This window comes from Hyaena hyaena, unplaced genomic scaffold (genome assembly GCF_003009895.1).
Source record: "Hyaena hyaena isolate Hyena2069 unplaced genomic scaffold, ASM300989v1 scaffold_11, whole genome shotgun sequence".
NCBI classification, from domain to species: domain Eukaryota; kingdom Metazoa; phylum Chordata; class Mammalia; order Carnivora; family Hyaenidae; genus Hyaena; species Hyaena hyaena.
The window spans coordinates 2,053,729-2,073,756 of record NW_024080643.1 but is presented as its reverse complement, the minus strand read 5'-3'; the positions used below and the strand labels follow the sequence as shown (position 1 = coordinate 2,073,756).

The 20,028-nt window shown below is 39.2% G+C and overlaps 1 protein-coding gene across 5 annotated transcripts in view; it reads left to right on the top strand.

Moving 5' to 3' along the window:
• The window catches only part of PAN3 (poly(A) specific ribonuclease subunit PAN3), a 134,510-nt gene extending 114,556 nt beyond the window's left edge, over positions 1-19,954 (top strand). For all 5 annotated transcript variants that reach the window (XM_039255721.1, XM_039255715.1, XM_039255706.1 and 2 more), the window contains 5 exons: positions 3,637-3,776; positions 6,330-6,459; positions 6,891-6,955; positions 14,477-14,615; positions 16,962-19,954. In XM_039255721.1, coding sequence (XP_039111652.1) covers positions 3,637-3,776; positions 6,330-6,459; positions 6,891-6,955; positions 14,477-14,615; positions 16,962-17,102 — 615 coding nt within the window. In that variant the 3' untranslated portion in view covers positions 17,103-19,954. The remainder of the gene's footprint in view (positions 1-3,636; positions 3,777-6,329; positions 6,460-6,890; positions 6,956-14,476; positions 14,616-16,961) is intronic.
• Positions 19,955-20,028: the final 74 nt, after the last annotated feature.

The following is a 20,028-nucleotide window of genomic DNA, read 5'->3' as shown; positions in this document are numbered from 1 at the left end:
TAATTCTTTTTGTATTAAGAAATGTACTGACTAATAGAGGTTTGATGCAAGGCACAGTCTCTTAATTACATGGAAAGATCCAGAGAGAAGAAACATGGTATCTTTTTACCACCCTTCTCATTTCGACTTCTTTTATTTAAATCTTTGAAAAAAGATCTTAGTTCACTTAGATTATAAGCCAAAATTTCTGAACAAAAAGGAAAAGACAGAATGAGAAGTGGAGTCTAAGGAGGGCCCAGTGATCCAGTCCATGCGTAAACCTCTTCCTCAGCTGCTGAGCCGGGGGCAGCCCCCGGGACTTAGAGCCATGCGCATCACATGAGTTGTATGGTTGTATGCAGACTCCACAACCCAGGAAACTGGCCGCAGCCAAGCTGTCCTGGTTGGTAGCACCATCTAGTGGGCAGTGCACAGAAGAATCACCACTTTTTCCTCCCCTCAGCCGCTGCTTCTGCCTCAGGGGGTTTGCTCCGCTCCCGCTTGCTTATCTAGGTGGTGGTTCTTAGCTACTTTCCTTCTTCTGTCTTACACCTAGAGCCTAACTAATTGGCTCTGAAAAGTTTTCTTCTTGGTCTCTGTGCTTCTAAAGGAGACTAAGTATTGATGTTAAAATACCAGCCACCCTCATATATCCAGGAAAGTTTTTGAGGAGAAATTAGACCTTCTTTAGAACCAGTGTCATCTACCTTTCTTGCAAGAATCTGGAAACCCCATCTTCACATTAAAAAACAAATCACCTTACAGTTTTGGTTTTTTACAGGTTCAGCATTATACGATCTCCATTCTTCTCTCTTCTGAAAGAGTTCCTTTTTTAAAAAAAATTACTAGTATAAGACTGGTTTGATTTTGGTTTTCTCTGAGTATCATGGCACTATTTTCCTTTTTTTTTTTTTTTTTTTTTTGCAAGTGTACATCATTTCACTTATATCAGTGATTGTGTGGTTACCTTGAAAAACTCTTTTTAAGAAAAAGTAATCCCAGAGTTCCAAACAAGCAACTCTTAAGCATTTGGGGCAACTGATTGGTAAGTTAGGAACTGTCTTCACTCATAAACTCAGGCTACTATCAGCCAGTTGTCACCTTCCCTTTATTTTCCAGCAAAAAAGGATATTGCAGGTTTTCTTCTTTTTTTTTTTTTCCTTAATTTTTTGGGGAGCGGTGGGTTATGTATGTGTGGAAGATTTCTCACACAGCTTTTAGTCAAGTAAAGGAGAGAATTAAAGATAGTCCCAAATGGGAGATTGTGTGTGATTTTACAGAGAAGAGGGTACGTGAGAAAGGAGTGCACTGTTTCTTGTAGTCTATTTTTCATAGTCTTGTTTCAGACACGTGACTAGAGACTGACTTTCAGTAAAGTGGACATAAGTAGAGCCATAGATAGAATCAGAGAAAATTCAAGAAATCAAGAATCAGGAAGAAACTGAAAATGAGTGGGGGGAAAACCTCCAGAATTCAACAAATGGGGGGAAAAACCAGATGGAGGTAAGAAGCAAAATAACAAATGGAAAACTATTTAGCTGGCAAATAAGGAAAGGAGAGTTATTGAGCTCTTACGATGGTAAACTCTCTTAATTAAGCAGGACGTCATTAACCTGTGACTTAAGAACAAAATCAGTTCTGATTTAATCTGGATTATGTATACTTTATTTCTAAAAGTGGGTATCCCACCTTGAGTCAGTTTAGGAGAGGTGGTGGGATGCACTCAGAATCAGGTGTTCTTATTGTAAAAACACATCCAGTCCTTCAGCTGCCTTGGACTTTGTTTTCCTGGCTCATAATAGGGAATACTGGAATGTTCTAGGTGGGAGGTTTAGTTACAGCATCAATTCAGGGTGGAGCTAAATGGAGAATCCTGTTGTTACAGGGTCGGGAGGCTGTGTGTTGGTCACCATGCTGCCCAAACACTTGATAAATAATAGCAACTTCCAGTTGGCTTTGCTGAGGATGTTGGATTGAAAAACACAGAGAAATTTACATGTAGCAAAGAAATCTACATGTAGCATTACATGTACTGATTTCTCTTGACCAAGATTTTTATGGTTTCATTATTGTAAGTTGGAATGTTTTCCTTGATCTTGAGAATGACTGAGGCGAGTCCTTCTTGAGGTCATTCATGGCAGTGCCCTTCAGAGAATAGAAATGATCGTAATAGTAACAGTGCTCCCTCCCGTGCCACCCCCTCCTCCCTTTCTGGCTCCTAACCCTGTACCACAAATGAAGTTTTAAAAAGTTTTTTTGACATGAATCCTTGGCATCTCTTATCCCAATAGATTCAAAGTAGTTTTTCCATTGATAATAGGATCTCATGTTCAAAGCGTCAGATTCACAAATGCTACTATTGAATGAATTTTTGAATTTGAATTTTTTGATGTTATTTTAGTAATGGAGTTTGACTTCTTTATACTTTATTATTTGGGTAAAATGTTAAGGATAGCTGTTGAGTGCTAAGGTTTCATTAGTGGCTGTCTTGAAATATTCACCTATTTCATAACTATACCATTTATAAACATTCCATGAAACCAGCGGTGCTCAGCCCTGACTCCATTATCAGGACTGTTGTGGGAGCTCTGAGAAAATACTCATATCCTGATCTTAACCCAAGCTAGTAACCCCAGTTACTAGTGAAGAGATGGCTACAGAGTGATTTCTTTTGTTTGATTTTTTTAAGCTTCTCAGGTGATTTTAATGTATAGCTAGCTTTGAAAACTCCTTTTACTAGACCAGTATTCAGTAAATGTGTCCAATATTTGAGCTCAGATCTCAGATTTTGAAGATTTATAGAAGTTTTCTGTCAAAATTACTGGACATGATTTTACTTAACTCTGAGCTATTCCATGCTCCTAGCCATAAAATTATTGATAGTTACATGCCAAGAAGGGCCACTTGTGAGAAGCATTCTCTTTCCTGGAGTTAGGATAGGTAATATATAGCTTACCTCAGTTTAGCCAGCTATCTTTGAAAATCCCTTTGAAAATCTCAAGAGTGTTAAATCTTAAAAAGTAGATGATGGAGGGACGGAGGGAGAAAAAGCAGCAAGCAAGCAAGCAAGCAGGTGGTTACAGAGCTCAAAGATCTATTATAATGTGAGTGAAAATGGTCTGTTTGGAAACAAGGTGTCAAATGTTCTAAAGAACATGTTCCGAAATCAGGTAATAGTTACATCACATTCTGATAGTGGAATAACTTCTCTTCAAATAATTCTTCAAACTCCCACTGTGCTTGGGGAATAATGGGAAGTGAGAGGGGCGTATTGTAAATTGTACTGAGCATAGCAGGTGAATGTGCAGTAACCAGCCTTAATAATAGAGTGTCCGCTCTATCTGAATAAAATTTTTTTAAATTGTAAGGCAGCAGTTCTGTAGTTGGCATACGAGCTGCTTAGAGTAGAGCCCTAGAACTGCTTTTATCAGAATTGCCTGGGGCTTCCCAGATGGTGGGTGTGCGCGTCGCCCTCGGAGAGGCTCAGAGGGCCTGTAAGAGCCCCCAGGTGGCTTGGAGCGCCAGTGTTTGAGAAGCCTGTGTGGAATTCTGCAGCTTCTTTGTAAGGGTGCTTTCTCCAGGCAGGCAGTAGTGTCGCTGTGTTAAATTTGTACCGTAAAATAAAAATTAAAAGTTATATTTATTCTTCCATGTCAGCAAGCAGATCTGATATCATTAGGAAAAGTTGTGTTGGCTTTGGCTTGCAACTCTTTGGCAGGAATTCAGCGAGAGAATTTACAGAAAGCCATGGAACTGGTGACAATCAACTACTCCTCTGACCTGAAGAATCTGATTTTGTAAGTTTTAATGTACAATTGAACATATATAATGGTCATGTGAGATAAGACCGAGTTTTTCCATAAGGGCCTTTTAATGGTGATTCTATTGATTTTGGTTCCTGCTGTTCAAAATCAGGCAGAACACAGTTAAACAACATTTAATTTCTTTATTTTTAGTGTTATGTATATACTTCTTTGAATAAATTCATAAACTGGTGTGTTAAATTATTGATGTTTTGACTGTTTGGCCAAAGGGTACCTGTTCAACTTGCATTGGTATGCACTAGCTACGTATGACTTTTTAAGTGTAATTAAAATACAATAAAATTAAAATTATAGTAAATCAGGTGCTTACTTGCACTAGCCACATTTCAGGAGCTCAGAAGCTACATGTGGCTTCTGGCTTATACACCGCAGCATCCCAGGCAGCTCTGTCCGGCAATGCGGCTCTGGGCAATGGTGGTTATCTCTCTGAGGGCTGTCACAGACCAGCCTGGGATGCGGGCTGGTGACAGCCTTTCTGGCCGGAGCATCCGTGACAGAAAGCATGTGTGTGAGACTCCCAGCTTGGAGGTGAATTTGACTTAGGAGAGACCCACTGTGCTCTACCGTGGCCACAGGAGGACTTCTCCCGAAGGTGCATCTAAGCACCGGGGTGCTCTGGAGGGTGCATAGGCATCTCTCCTACTGTAGAGAACAGATGCTACAGTATCTCTTGAAATTGTGTCTGTTATGTTCTAGGAGCAGTAAGAGCACATTGGTCCTTTTCAGTGTCTCAGTTTTCAGCTATTCCTTCCGCTTTTTCTGTGTAGTCTTGGATGCTTGTGTTTCTTTTTGGACTAGCCCTGGATATGGAACTGAGGGCTAGAGGGTGGGGCCGCCCGCCTGTACCTTGTTACACTGGCCTAAGCGTCCTGCTAGCCACAGAGCACCGGAAGGCAGTGATTGCCTGGTTCCTGTTAATAATCAGACGATTTCTCTTCCAAGTGAAAATATTTGTTTCATACATTTTCATAGCAGTGATTCCTAGCCTTAGTTTGCAACATCTCAAAGTAGTAATCTCCTAACTTTCTTTTTAAAGAATTGAGAGTAAAGGATATACAGACTAACCTTACATTAATAATTGTCAAGACTGGGCCGTGGGTACGTGGACTTTCACAGTATAAACTATTCTCTCTAGTTTTATGGTGTTTGAAATTTTCCTTAATAAAAAGTAAATTAAAAAGCCATACTTTCATTCTAAGTAACAACTTTATAGAGCAGTAAACCATGTATCAGGCACCTTCGAACTGAATGAATTTTCCCAATAACCTTATAAATTAGCTCCATTTTAGAGATGACAAAACTGAGGCCTAGAGAGGTAAAGTGACTTGCCAAAGTCACAAAGCTTGTAATAACTTTAAGTAATTAGATGTAAATGGCAGTAATTACAGATAAATAGCTAAGACCTAGATTATCAACAGGAGTATTTTATTCAACAACAGAATGTCAATTCTGTGCCAGGCCCTGAAGATACCTTGAACAAGATGAACAAAATCCCCCAACTTCCAGAGCTTCCACCCTAATGGGGAGGGGTAACAAACATGTAAACAAGTAAGATGTTTACAGGTAGTGATAAGTCCTAGGAAGAGAGTAAGATAGAATTATAAGCAGAGAGTGCAAGAGCGAAGGCTCCTTTAACAAGATTGGTTAGGAAGTGGCTCACCTGTGAGAATAGGCAGGCATAGGTTGTGATAATCTTTGTATTCTAGCAGGTCGCTTTTTGAAATGCTTTTTTTAAAAGTTTTGTTGTTGCTGTTGTTTTGCAGAAGAAATCGAATTGGTCTCTTCTGATGTATGTTAGTATATGACAATTTCTTGAAATAAATACACAGTGACAGCCGGTGAATGACGTAGAGCAGAGGGCACCTTGCCAAAAAGTTGGAGCCATGTTTGATTTACCAAAATTGACAAAAATTATTTAGATTTTTAAAAAATGTTTCTTTATTTTTGAGAGAGAGAGAGACTGAGTGCGAGCCAGGAAGTAGCACAGAGAGAGGGAGACCCAGAATCTGAAGCAGGCTCCAGGCTCTGAGCTGTCAGCGCAGAGCCCGACGTGGGGCTCAAACCCACGAACCGTGAGATCATGACCTGAGCCGAAGTTGGACGCTCAACGGACTGAGCCCCTAGGCGCCCCGACACAAATTATTTTGAAAGGCAGTGGAAAAATCTCTTCATCTACAACTACTCCCTATTTCACCCCCCAAAAAGCGTGTAACAGTCTTTTCATGCCCCACTATCGTAAGGAAGGGTTTGAGAATGCAAGTGGTTAAGTGTAACCCTCCTCCACCCTTCTCATGTTCATAATAGCAAAAATGTAGAGAAAGAGGCATGTTTACAGTTTCTTCCATGGGCTCTTAAAGTTTTCCAGAGAAGTCATTAAACCTTAAAAGTGAAGTTGACTTGATGAAAAACTGTTTTCCCAATTGTATACACTAATGTGATGGCAGCAGCGATAGCTGTGTGCTTGTGGGTTGTGTTGTTTTTTTAAATTGCACACTTGGCATTCAGGTGGTTCTTTATTTTCGCTAGGTATTTGTTGACTGACCAAAACAGGATGCGAAGTGTAAATGACATCATGCCCATGATTGGTGCTCGATTTTATACTCAGTTGGATGCTGCTCAAATGAGAAATGATGTCATAGAGGAAGACCTTGCAAAGGTAAAGAATTAAAAAGAGATACATACAATTACATCTGTATGTGTAAAGAAATAGAAAACAATTTTTACGCTGAATTGGCTAAGACTGTTGGCAGATACTTTAATTTTTTAAAAAAGATTTAAAATTTCTTATGTCCTCTAGGCATTTGTGTTCTTTTTGTTAGTGGCTTTGCTACAGTTAATTGACAGAATCTTGATTTTTCTTTTTCATGTAAGTTACTTTACCCATTCCTAAAAATGACCAGCTGTGTGATCTTCTTGAGTATTAATATTGAGTGAAATGGACATGTTATATTCAAAATGCTAACCAAAAGGTGGGGATATTAGGATTTACGGTTTAAAGGTAATATTGATGTAGGATACCCGTTTTATAAAATTTTGCTTTTATAGTTGGAATATTAATACTCTCTTTCTTTTTAAAATGTCTTATAGGAGGTTCAAAATGGAAGACTGTTTAGGCTTCTAGCAAAATTGGGAACAATCAATGAGAGGCCGGAGTAAGGATTTACAGTATTTTACAATATGATTTCAATCAAGTGCGTTAACAAGAATGAGTATACCTGATTCTCACTGGTTTTATTTGGAAAAAGAAAAATTCTCATGTGAAGTGACCTTAAGCCTGTCATTAGCCATCAGGACGCTGTTTTCTAACCGCAGCCTCCATCTGGTAGTTCTCAGGGACTCCACAGCACATACACACACAGAGAAGATACTGTGGTTTGTACACAGGGAACGTTTTGTGACTCACGGTACTACCTCTGCCCTGTTTCTTCTTTGAAGCCTGGGTCAGTTCAGTTTACGTTAGTCAGACTAGAGATTTCACACCTACCTGTTGCATGCTCCTTATCTTGTTTAAGAGCATCATGTAAATAATATATATAGCTGTAATATCACTGACACTGGAAAGGCAGTACCACCCTACATTGTCATTTAGTTCTGACTCATTTGTAAGTTAAAGTTTACCATAGGTTCAAGAAAGAAAGAGAGTTGATGTCTGTGCTGAATAGTAACTGTCAAAGACAGGCCCAACATATTATCGCTCCTGTCACTGTAGCATAAGTTATGTTTCAGGAATGTTACCTCTGTTAATAGAGATAGGTGATACATCAGTACTGCTTGAGGTTCCTTCCTTCCTTCCTTCCTTCCTTCCTTCCTCCCTTCCTTTCTCCCTTCCTCCCTCCCTCCCTCCCTTCCTTCCATCCATTGCGAAATTCATATTCATTTACCTTTCTTCATAGTTACAAAACTCAGTATTTACCGAAGAGAAGATGACATTAGAAAAAAAAAACCTTTTAGTTTTTTCTTCTGGCACTTACCTCTTTATTTAAAAACAGTATGCTTATGATACTACTTATTGATTTTTTTTTTTTCAAGTATTTAACTCAGCTAATGACTTTGTCCTATGGGAGATCAGGCTTTGTCTTTCATGCCCCTTTTCCTTAACCAAACACACACACACACACACACACACACACACACACACGCTCACGCTCACGTTCTACCATTTAACCCATAAGTTTTGAGGTAAATCTTTTATTCTATGTTGACATTAGTATAACAGGGTAAATATTGTTCATACCTGCACCACATAGTAAATAAACCATGACTATAGTTCCTTTCTTTTGTATTTTGTTTTTTGATTTTTGTTTTCCTGGGGTTAATAATTGCCTATTATAGAACCCTGGTAAGCAAATGAAAAAATACTGACCACCAGTTTGTTCCAGACTCTCTGCCAGAGTTATGAAACACTTTTCCATATGGTCAAAAATAGGTAACCTATCAGTTCCTTTTTTTTTTACTCCCCCTCAAGAGATTGCTCCTGAGCCTCTGTCATGTTCCTACGTGGGCGGGTTGTGCTGTAAGCCTGCGCACACTCAGTCTTCAGAACGGGAGCTTCCCTTCACTCTTAGCCTGGGAGTTCTCATCGCCTCTCCCTTTGTGTTGGATCCCCCATTTCTTGCTTTTCTCCTTGATTTATTCTTTTGATTTGTTGGAGCAAAAAAAAAAGCTTCCTGAGAAAGCTGAGTTTTTTGAGTCTCTGTAAGTCTGAAGATACCGTATTCTGTTTTTTCACTTCCTGACAGGATAATTGGGTATAAAGTAGAAAAGGGTTTGCAGTGAAAAGAACTCTCTCATACTTGTAACCTCCCCAATCTCTCCATTTTCTCCTACTGATCTTTATTTCATATTCTTCCTGAGTTACAACATGTTCTTAATTCCTTTCACCCTCCCCCACCCCACTTTTTAATATATACAAATTATAAACTGTGCAGTGCTCTGTATTGTCTTGGAGCTCTCTTCTGTTCAGATATGTTTAGTGTATACCAAACACTATTCTCAGTAGTTTACAAATATGACCTAACTTAATCCTCATAACCACCTTGTGATACAAGTACTGTTAGTATTCTCACTTAACAGACATATTTGGGCATAGAGAGGTGAAACACCTTTTCCAGGGTCACATAATAAGTAAGTATATGAGCCGGGATTCAAATCCTGACAATATGGTTCCAGAGTCGGTGCTCTTGACCACTGTTCTGTGCCTCTGTAATCTGTAGCCATGTAATCGTCCACTCTGTGGATGTGCTGTAATTTATTGCTCTAGTTCCTTGTCAGTAGGCATTTGAGTTGTTTTTACTGTTTTGCTAGTATAATCAGTGCTGCAGGGACTGACTTGTGCATACTTAATTTTATGTGTGCATAAATATAGACCCAGTTGTGATCGTTAGGTCTGTGGATGTGTGACCATGAACCCTTGCAGCAAGCCTTTTACCAACAATACTTCCTCAAGCTTGTGGAGTTTGGCCCACCTCATGGATGAGAAACTGAATCTCAGTGCAGTTTTATTTTGTATGTACTCTTAAGGAGCATGCTGCCTGTTATGTTTATGTTTTTGATCTGTTTCTGTTTCCTTTTCTATCTGATCATGTTGTTGGCTCATTTTTGTTTTAAGTTGAATTCTCTCATTTTGATGTATAGGAGCTAGAGAGATTTGTCCTTTCTGATTATTTTCTTTTTAATTTGTCATTTTTCTTTTGACTCTTCTCTTTTTTTGTTGTTGTTTTTTTTTTTTTCCACGCAGACATTTATATGTGTAGTGTAATTGATCAAACTTCTTGTATCCTTTCGGATTTTGAATCATAGAAAGTTAGAAAGGCCTTTTCTACAGGAATTTTCTCATAGTTTCTTCTAGTGTACTTATGGGTTTTTTTTCCCCATATTAAATTTTTATATATTTGGAATCTCTATAGGATGTAAGGTATGTATTCAGCTCCCCACCCTTCCCTCTCAGAAGACCGTCTAGTGGCCCAAAAGCTATTTATTGAGTAGCCTAACTTTTCTCCATTGGTTTAAGACAATACTTCTTTCACATTAGTATTTTAATGACTAATGTTTCTTTTTAATGTTTATTTATTTATTGAGAGAGAGTGAATGAGCAGGTGAGCAGGGGAAGAGCAGAGAGAGGGAAGGACGGACTGGGATGGACAGACGGATGGAGGGAGGAGAGAATCCCAAGCAGGCCCTGCAGTGTCAGCACAGAACTTGATGCAGGGCTTGATCCCACGAACCATGAGCTGAAATGAAGTCGGATGCTTAACTGACTGAGCCACCCAGTCGCCCCTTAATGACTTTTTTTTTTTTTGATAGACATTTTAAAAGCTGGTAGTGTTCATTCTTTCTTAGCTTCATTTCATTGTCTGTTTTTTGTTGTTTCCTAAAGCTGTTTAATTTTCTATATAGAATCTAGAATCAGCTTTTTTAGTTAAAAAAAAAATCAATAAATCTGATGGTATTTTTATTGAGATGACATGTTTATTAATAAACCTAAAGGAGCATTTGTGTTTGTAGATGTTGAGTTTCTTAACCAACATAATGGTATGTACATCATTGTATTCATTGACACCTACTTTACTGTCCTTCGGTGCTTAAGTTGTTCCTTATATTGTAGTGGCACACTAAGTTTACTGGGGTTTTTTTCTTGTTGCTAATGTAAGTGGGAATCCCCTCCCTCCCTTCCTCACCCCTGCCATTCTTTCTTCTTAGATTGCCTATTTCAGTACACATGAAATCTATTGATTTCTGTAGAATTTGTGCCCTGATACCTTAGTGTTTAGTTTTTTGCTAGATTTCTTGAGTTTCCCAGATACAAAGTCATATCTTGAGATAACTCTAGCTACATATCCTGCTCTCTAATTTCTGTAGTTTCAGTTGCTCTGGAGTGACGGTGTTAGCTAGTGCCTCTAGGACCTAGTTAAGTAATAGTAACAATCATTTCTATCAGCATTTGAAGCATTGCTCCATTGTCTTTTAACTTCCAGATTCAAAGCTATTTTCTTTTCAAACCTTTTCCCTTCCTCTGTGCTTTTAGGATCTTCTCTTTCAGAAAGACATTCAGAAATGCACAGTGAGAAGCCTGGGTGTAGGGTTTTTATTCATTCTGATGAGTCCCCAGGGTAAACTTAGGTCCTTCAGTTCTGGGAAGTTGTCTTCATTGTTTCTTTGATAGCTTCTCTCTTTGGAATTCCTGTTACTCAGGTATTACACCGTCATTAGTTTTCTAATGTCCTCTTCTGTTTTGGGTATCTTTTTGTTCTACTTTGAGGTAATTATCTCAACTTACTTTGTCTAAAAGTAAAGGTTTTTTCCTAATCCTTCTTTGAATTTTTAAGCTTCTGCTGTCATATTTTTAATTTTCAAGAACTTTCTGTTCTCTAAATGTTTCTTTTTTTTTTAACGTTCACTCATTTTTGAGAGAGAGAGAGAGAGTGCCGGAGAGCGCTTGATTGGGAGGGGAGGGGCAGAGAGAAAGTCAGAAGGATCAGAAGCGGGTTCTGTGCTGGCAGCAGTGAGCCTGATGCGGGCCTCAAACTCATGAGCCATGAGATCATGACCTGAGCTGAAGTTGAGTCACCCAGGCGCCCCTCTTTAAATGTTTCTGTCTTATAGCATCCAATTCTTGTTTGTGTGACAGTCTCAATTACAGGTTTTGGTTAGGTTTTGTTTTGTTCTGCTCCCTGCAGTACTCATAGGAAACAAGAGTTTGTTTTGCTTAATTCCATTCTCCAGCAGATTTCTGATCCTTGGATGTGCGTTCATGTTAACAGTGACCTTTTGGGGGCACCTGGCTGACTCAGAAGGGTATGCGACTCTTGATCTTGAGGTTGTCGGTTCGAGCCCTACGTTGGGTGTGGAAATCACTAAAAAGCTAAATAAACTTACTTTAAGAAATGTCCTTTTTCGTCTAAAAAGCTAGCGGTAAGTTCCTTGTGGTGTCAAAGATTGTAGAGTGTGTGGTAAAGCAGTGTGATATTTTTAATTTTTGTGTAATTTTTGTTTGTTTTTGGTCGACTCTTAAATGTCAGACTTCCCCTTGGGCAAGTTAGCATCCAGAAAATGATCTTCCAGCCTCCTGTCCGTAGTGTAAACGCACAGTCAGGCTTTGGGGAGCCAGGCAGCAGGAAGGTGCTGACAGTTCTACCTGCCGCCCCTTACTCTTCCTGGCACCCTGGAGGCGGCAGCTGCTCTGTGCACTCTGTCTGCAGAGAGTTCTGGTAGCAATTCTGGCAGAGTTCTGGTAGCAATTCCGGCAGATTTCTGCAAAGCAGATATGGAGGCAGGGATCAGAGAGCAGTTATCTGTTTCTTACTTACAGAATTCTTCATTAGCTCTGCTGCTTCCAGCTTCAGTCCGTACCTGCACTTGAGTGGTACCTAGCGATTTCCCTGCCTGGGTCTCAGTGGAGTGGCTCACGTCTGTGGCTCCCCTTTTTTGCGCCTTCCTCAAGTCACCATCATACCACTTACTGGTCTGTGCCTCACCTTCCGTTTTTTTGTGGATTTTTCTTCTTTTGTTGCTTCTGATCACTTTGTCCTTGAGTGTCTATTATATCCTTTATTAGACATTCATTGCCAATTTGGTGGGGTTTTGAAAGGAAACAGAGATAAAATGAGTGTGTTTAATTAGACTTTTAATGGAAAGTCCCTAGAGTGAACTTTGCAAAAATCTTATATGATTGTGTTTATTATTTTTTAATTTTTTAATGTTTATTTATTTTTGAGAGAGAGACAGAGTGCAAGCAGCGCAGGGGCAAAGAGGGAGACACAGAATCCAAAGCAGTCTCCAGACTCCAAACTATCAGCACAGAGCCCCCAACATGGTGCTTGAACCTACTCACTGTGAGATCATGACCTGGGCCAAAGTCCAGTGCTTAACCGACTGAGCCACCCAGGCGCCCCTTCCATGATTGCGTTTAAACCAAGTGGTGGGCTTTCCAATTTTTTTTTTTTTTAAGTTTATGTATTTTGAGAGAGAGGGAGAGAGAGAAAAAGAGTGTGTGTGTGTGTGTGTGTGTGTGTGTGTAGGGGAACAGAGAGAGGGAGGGAGAGAATCCCAAGCAAGCTCTGTGCTGTCAGTGCACAGCCTTCTAAGCAGGGCCCGAGCTCACGAACCATGAGATGATGATCTGAGCTGAGAGCAAGAGTCAGACGCCTCACTGACTTAGCCACCGAGGTGCCCTTCCTTCTCGTTTGTAGAAAACCTTAGTTTTTTAACCAAGGCTGCATATCCTGATCTCTCTCTTCTTATCTTTGCTTCAGATATGTCTGGTTTTTTTTTTGTTTTTTTTTTTTTCTTTTACTTTTCTCCTCTGCTGTCTTTCCTTCTGTCCCTCTTTGCCCTTGTCTTTTCGCTTCCCCCTCCCGGGAGTTACTCTGTCCCTCTCCTGGCCTCTCTCTTTGTCCTCCCCAAACCCCTTCCGGCTGCACTGAGCTTTGTGAAGTGTCTGAAGCTGCAGGCTCTACCCTTGGTCCTTCTGGGAAGGGCGTCCGCTGCGTCCTCTGGAGAGCCTGCCTTGTCTGCCGGGACAGTTCACGCTGCTGTTCTCCCTTCCCTTTTCTTAATGGCATTGTCAGAACATGCACTCAGAAACTTTTGTTTTGGTTTTTTGAACACTGTTTGACTCACTAGACCGTAGGTTCCAGCAGTGACTGGAAACTAACTGATCATCAGTCAGTTGTCCCGGTGTCCACGCTCTCACATCTGCTCATGATGCCAGGACACCAGAATCTGCCCTTCCGTTTCCTTAAACGTTTTTCTGTTTGACGCCACCAGTAAAGTGGAAGACGTATCTGGTCATATCTCTCTACTCTGTATGTATCATGAAGGCAAGAAGAGGAAAAGAATCTCTTTCAACTTCTTTCTAAATATTTTTAAAGACATTTTCTTTTCCCTCCATTTTATCTAATGGTAGGAGCTTAACTAAGGAAGCAATTATAAAATAGTGTGTAAGGGTTGATTACCCTTAAGAATTAGGAACTGGAGGGCTGCCCCGGTGGCTTAGTCGGTTAAGCGTCCGACTTTCGCTCAGGTCATGATCTCGCGGTTCGTGGGTTCGAGCCCCGCGTCGGGCTCTGTGCTGACTGCCAGCTCAGAGCCTGGAGCCTATTTCGGAGTCTGTGTCTCCCTCTCTCTCTGCCCCTCCCCTGCTCATGCTGTCTCTCTCTCTCCTAGAAATAACATTAAAAAAAAAATTAGAAACTGGATTTCATATACTTTCATGTTATATGAAATTATTGTTTTTTTAAAGTTTATTTTGGGAGAGAGAGCACGTGCAAGTGCGTGCACCCAAGCAGGGGAGGGGCAGAGAGAGGAGAGAATCCCAAGGAGGCTCCATGCTGTCAGCACAGAGCCCAGTGTGGGGCTCAGCCTCATGAACTAGGAGATCAAGACCTGAGGCGAAATCAAGAGTCAGAGGCTTAACTGACTGAGCCACCCTTGGGCCCCATGGAATTATTTTTTAAATATTTAGCAGTTGGCACCTAAAATTTGAAAAAGGCAATTTTTTTTTAGCTTCCCTATAACTTTTGGAGGATTAAAAAAAACGATAAAACACTACAGACACACACCATACTTGTTTATCAGGAAGACAATAAAATTAAACTTCATTGTTGAGTCTGAAGAATCAACATAGCCGTGTGGCACACAGCATGAGTTACTGAGGTAAATATGACCTTCCCCAGGTTTCAGAAGGATCCCACCTGGTCGGAGACTGGAGACCGCTACCTGCTGAAACTCTTTAGGGATCATCTCTTCCATCAGGTGACAGAAGCGGGTGCCCCTTGGATTGACCTCAGCCATATCATTTCTTGTCTTAACAAGGTAATTTGTATCTAGATTTTTAAGATCGCAGTGCAGAGTTGTGTCTTCTTTAAATACTAAGAGACCTAACACGTAGATGTAGTCTAGACAGCCAAAAGACATTGTATTAATAATTGTTAGGGGTATCTACTTAATTTCTAGACTAGGCAGGCCTTTTTTTTTTTTAACAGCTACATGAATAATTACAGGATTTTTCATTGTGGATCTTTTTATTGTGATAAAATGTCACGAAAGCAAGGAGTGAGAAAAGCAAAAATTTACTGTTGAAATTTTTTTTTTAACAGTTGAATCCCTTTTTTCTGAGTCCTTCATGTTCGGTGTCCTACACGTTACACTCCTTTACTACGAGCTGCGGGCACAGGGGCCCAGCACTGCCGTAGTGAAAGCCCCGGAGGCCCAGTGTTCTGAGTGGACAGTTAAGTGCTGAGGTGGACTGAGTAGATGGGGATACATCGTACATTCATTTGAGAGGTGACCTTCTGTTTTGGAAAGGTCTAGGAGAGAGACAGTTCCCAGAGGAAAGAAGGAATGCGTTTTCCTTATGAATTACTTGGAATTCCAGTAGAACAGGTCTCCAGAAGTGAATACTGGTCTTTGTAGATAGGTTTATAGCTACATCTCAGGGGTCTGCAAACGGGCTGGACAGCCTGCTTTTTGTCTTTTGTTTTTTGTAGAGCCTGTAAGTGAAGAAAATTTTTTCATTTTTAAAAGATCGTGAAAACAAAAAGCAAACACAGAACTAAGAAGAATATGTGACAGAGACTGTACACGGCCCTGAAATTTTAGGCGTTTACTGTCTGGCCATCTTTATGGAGACCGTTTGCTGAGCCCTGGTCTAAACTGCCCCTAAATTAGAAGCCCTAGAGGAGGAAATACCTGCCGTGGCACATGGGGTAGCATCTTTCATGTCCAGGGTGCTGACTCCTCAGGGAATGTGCTTTTTATTTTTAAGCACGATGTTGCCTTGTTTGAATAATCTTCATTAAGACAGAACAAACTAAATGTGCCATTGAACTAATTTAGTGTGTATTTGTTTGCCGTCCCTTAAGGGGAAAACATTTTTCTTGAAAGCAGTGAGTGGCAAATAATTCTACCAGATTTTAGAAAATAGTACCCATGGTATCAGAGCAGTGGTAATTACAAATATGTAGCACTGCTGAAACACTGACAAGCAGATCCTCGGAGATTAAGCCACAGACAGATCTCTTGCTTGAAGATTATCTAATGAATATTATGATAATTAAAAACTTGAAAATTCTTATTTCACTTCATAAAATAAGTGTAAGTAAAACTTACCCCAAATCTGAAAGTGTGATAATTTTCTAAGTTTGAAAAGAGTGTAACAAATTAAACAGCATGGATGGCCATATTGGTGATATAAAAAGTAAAATTTTACATAGTGTATTTTGATGGAAATTATGACAAGCTGGTAAAATGATTTGAAAGTTTGAGCGTTCAGGATTAGCAAATTTTAAACATTTTGATGAATGAAGTAATGAAAAGGAAGGAAAATGTACATTGCAAACTAATCAAAAAAAGTAAAAACCTAAGATAAGTTATTTGATGACCTAAGGATTAGTATAGATGCTTTATAAAGACCTCATTAAAATATTACTACCAAATCTTGACAGATGAGTGGTAAAGATTATAAACTGGCATTCACACAAGTGGAAATAACATAAGTAAATGTATGAAAACATTTGGTAATATCAGAAAATGTAAATAAAAATCTCAAGGTATGCATTTGATATGGAGTTGCTTGGAAATCGGTACAACTCATAATTCGGTGGTTTCTGATACCCTTTGGAAAACAGTTTAGCTCTACGGGTTAAGCTGTAAAATTATTCGTACGTTTTGATTCATTATGAATATTTGAAGTATTTCTCCTAAGGAAGTAATTCCACAGAAGAAAACAAATTAGATGACTGTTCATTGCACTGGCATCTGTCACACAAGACAGTTGGAATGTACTGGGGCAGCCGGCTGCCTGGCTCAGTCGGTAGAGCACGTGACTCTTGATCTCTCAGTGATGAGTTCAAAGCCCACATTGGGCGTTGAGCTTACTTTGGGGGGAAAAAAAAAGAATGGAAGGAATAATTAAATGATGGAATATAATGCCAACAAGTATGAAAAGATAGGTGGAAACACTGGACTCTAAAAAAACATCTGAGTTGGAAAGTGTGCATACTGGTTAGTGATGTAAAATGTTAATGTGCATCTAAAAGGGAACAGGACAGAAATTTTTAAAATAATTTACCATTGTTGCAAAAGTTGCCCTAAAATAGGTAAAGTGGATTCTCTTCTGCCTGGTATGAATTTCATATTTTGTGTCTCCGTCTGTTTCAGTTAGATGCTGGTGTGCCAGAAAAAATCAGCCTCATTTCCAGAGACGAGAAGAGTGTACTTGTGGTGACTTACAGTGACTTAAAGCGCTGCTTTGAGAACACTTTTCAGGAACTGATCGCAGCCGCAAACGGTCAGTTGTAGTATTTGCTGAAACAGCACGCAGGACGTGGCTGAGGACCCTGGCCCAGAGCACACTGCACTCCAGCTGAACTGTCCTCACCCTCTCGCGTCACGTCTGGGGGGCAGACAGGAGATGAGCGTAGCTGCTTGCACTTCAGTCAGGTACACTGTTACTTGAAAGGAAGAATGTCTCCCTTACCCTAGAGCTGTGGCTGCCGTCGGGGCCATATCTGTGAAGATTTTATTTTAGATTAAGGAGCATCATTAGGTGAATGATGTTCCGGCTTTTGATTTTTTCCCACTTGTATATGCACTAATTTTAATTTTTTAAAGACTTTTTTCTGATCTTTGAACTTTTGCCACATTGTATACTTATTAAGGGAAACTATTTGCAAGGACATTTTTGGGAAACAATGATGGGCAGCATTTTGGTCACTGAGGGTTGCAGAATCTGCTCTTTTGGGGATGGGTTGCCCTGAATAACATGATGGACCAGGTAAATGATTTCTCAGAAGTACCGTCTAGTGTGTCATTCTTGTAAGAGTATTGTATGCAAGCTCTGTATGCCACCCACTGTTAGTTCAAATTGAGATTTTGGGGTTTTTGTTTTGTTTTGTTTTTAAGAACAGAGAAAGATCAGTGAATTGTTGGATACGCATTCCCGTATTAGTAGATTTAAATCCTTTCTGAATAAGGATTGGAGAAACAGGAACTTAAAGAGCACATAGAGCTCTTGGCTCCAGATTTAACCAGAGTCTTTTTTTTTTTTTTTTTTTTTTAAAGGCGTTTCCCTGATCGTCAGATATACTTACATTTATGCAATTTTTTTTTTAATAGAAAAAAATTAAATTGTGTTCAAGGCCTGAAGTTCAGGAGCATATTGCTTTAGATTATTTCCAGTTTGCTTTTTTGTATAAAGTTCTATTCTTTGAACCACAGCTTTATTATGGTACTTTACACTGGATACAGACACAGAGACACTGTTCAGAAGATGAACTAAACACAGCAGTGGTCTGGCATCAAGAGCTTTCTGAAGTTTTACAGCCTGAATCTGGAGGGATAACAATCTGCTGTGCCTTTGCAGTCACTGCTTAGTCCAAAGTCATAGTACTTTTGATAATAACTTCACTATGTGGGATATTCCTGAATAAGTCAATCTCAAAAGTTTGAAATTTTCCTCCTCTTAACTTTCTTAATATTTGGACGTGCAGATGTCGCCAAACTTGGGTATTCATGGAATTTCTAGTTAATGAAATACCTATACTTTGATACCGAAGACTGCCAAATACATAGGAGTTTTCTTTCACAAAAAAACAAACAAAAAAAAAACCACAAAAAACAAAAACAGTAATGAAGACTATATCTCCTTTCCCAGCACTGAATGTTTTACTAGCACTGGGTGCTCACCATGCAACTATGAAGAAAATGTGGAAACTCAAAAGGTCAGGAAAGACTTCCAAGCACTTGCAACTGATGTTACGGTCTTCAATTTTAATAATTACACATATTTGTAGTTTTCAGAGAAGTTTTTAATATTTCTCTGTCCACTTTTTATAAGCTTTAAAATGATTTTCTCTGCCTTGAGATTTGCATCAAGAAAAAAAAACCCACCTCTCTTCACCTGAAAGCTTTGAAGACTAAAGACATGCTTTACACATTTTAACAAGTGTGTTTGAGTCCACGTTTGGTAGCATCAGTTGTTGAGTTAAAAAGAAAATCAATTATTGCATTTGATCTGGATGGATTTTAAAAGAACATAATGTTCAATATTCAAAGGATAATTAACATTTGCCACCATGATGTTCTTTTTTTATGTAAAAGGAACAAGAACTTGGAGACGTTAACATGCAAAAGTCTTTTATCATTAGCTCATGTATTTGAGGAAGAGCAGCTGTCTTTTTATATGTTTTTTGACAAATCATATTGTAATTCTTTTGTACAAAAAAGAACTACTTGTATTCTAGAAGAAATATGAAATGCTTAATTTATAAGCGGGCTGGAGATTTTTTCCGATATTGTTTTCTTTGAAAATGAAAGGGGATCATCTATTTTAGTTTTGGGGTCTGGGAACTTTTTGAAAATTTAATTTGTGGACCAATGTTTTGTGAAAGCTAATAAGGAAGGGCAGGGGTAAAATAGGGCTTGAATTTCTCATCCTGTATCGACCAGCAAACTTCCCTCTGCAAGGCAAGTTCAAATCACAAACCCAAGAATGTTCGCATCCTAAGTGCTAGTTTGCTTCAGCCCCTAGTAACCTCAGGACTTGGTTTGAATATAAAGGTAGACAGCTGATATGTTTTCATGAGTAAATATTGTCGGCCAGAAAACAGTTGGTGTCAGGTAATACATATTTTTTTTAAGCTTTGTTTTATATTTATTTTTCATTTAGTTTTTATTGGGAATGGTTTTTCAGTAGAACTCTTATTCTGCCTAGGTGTTTTTTTGGGGAGCCCTCTTTCCATAGTGTAATTCCATTTAAGAGGTTGTCTCAAAGGTAGTCTTTTTAATTCATAGGAAGATTGTAATATCTGAGACTAGTCAAATTAAGGATACAAACGTCTCACACCTTCCTGTTACGACAGATCAAAGCACAGAAAGGACAACCCTTGAAATCATGTAACATTGGTCATTTCAATTTTTTGTACCTATTTTAAATTCTGGTAGTGTATTTACTTCATTGTAAATATATTTGAGGGTACCTTTGTATTTTGCTTTTGACCTTGGTTCTGTGGTTTGGATGTCAACAACTTCCCTAAAAGCACCAGTATGTTAAGTTCCAATGTCATGGTCCCAATATGGGTTATTCATCTTTAATCCTGTTTTCAGTCTCTATGTGTACAGCAATATTTTTAATAAAGAATTACAGAGAAGTTCGTCCTTTTCTGGGGTACCAGTTCATTTAACAAGATTACGTTTGCCTTGTGTTTGGGATTTAAAAGGCTGAATA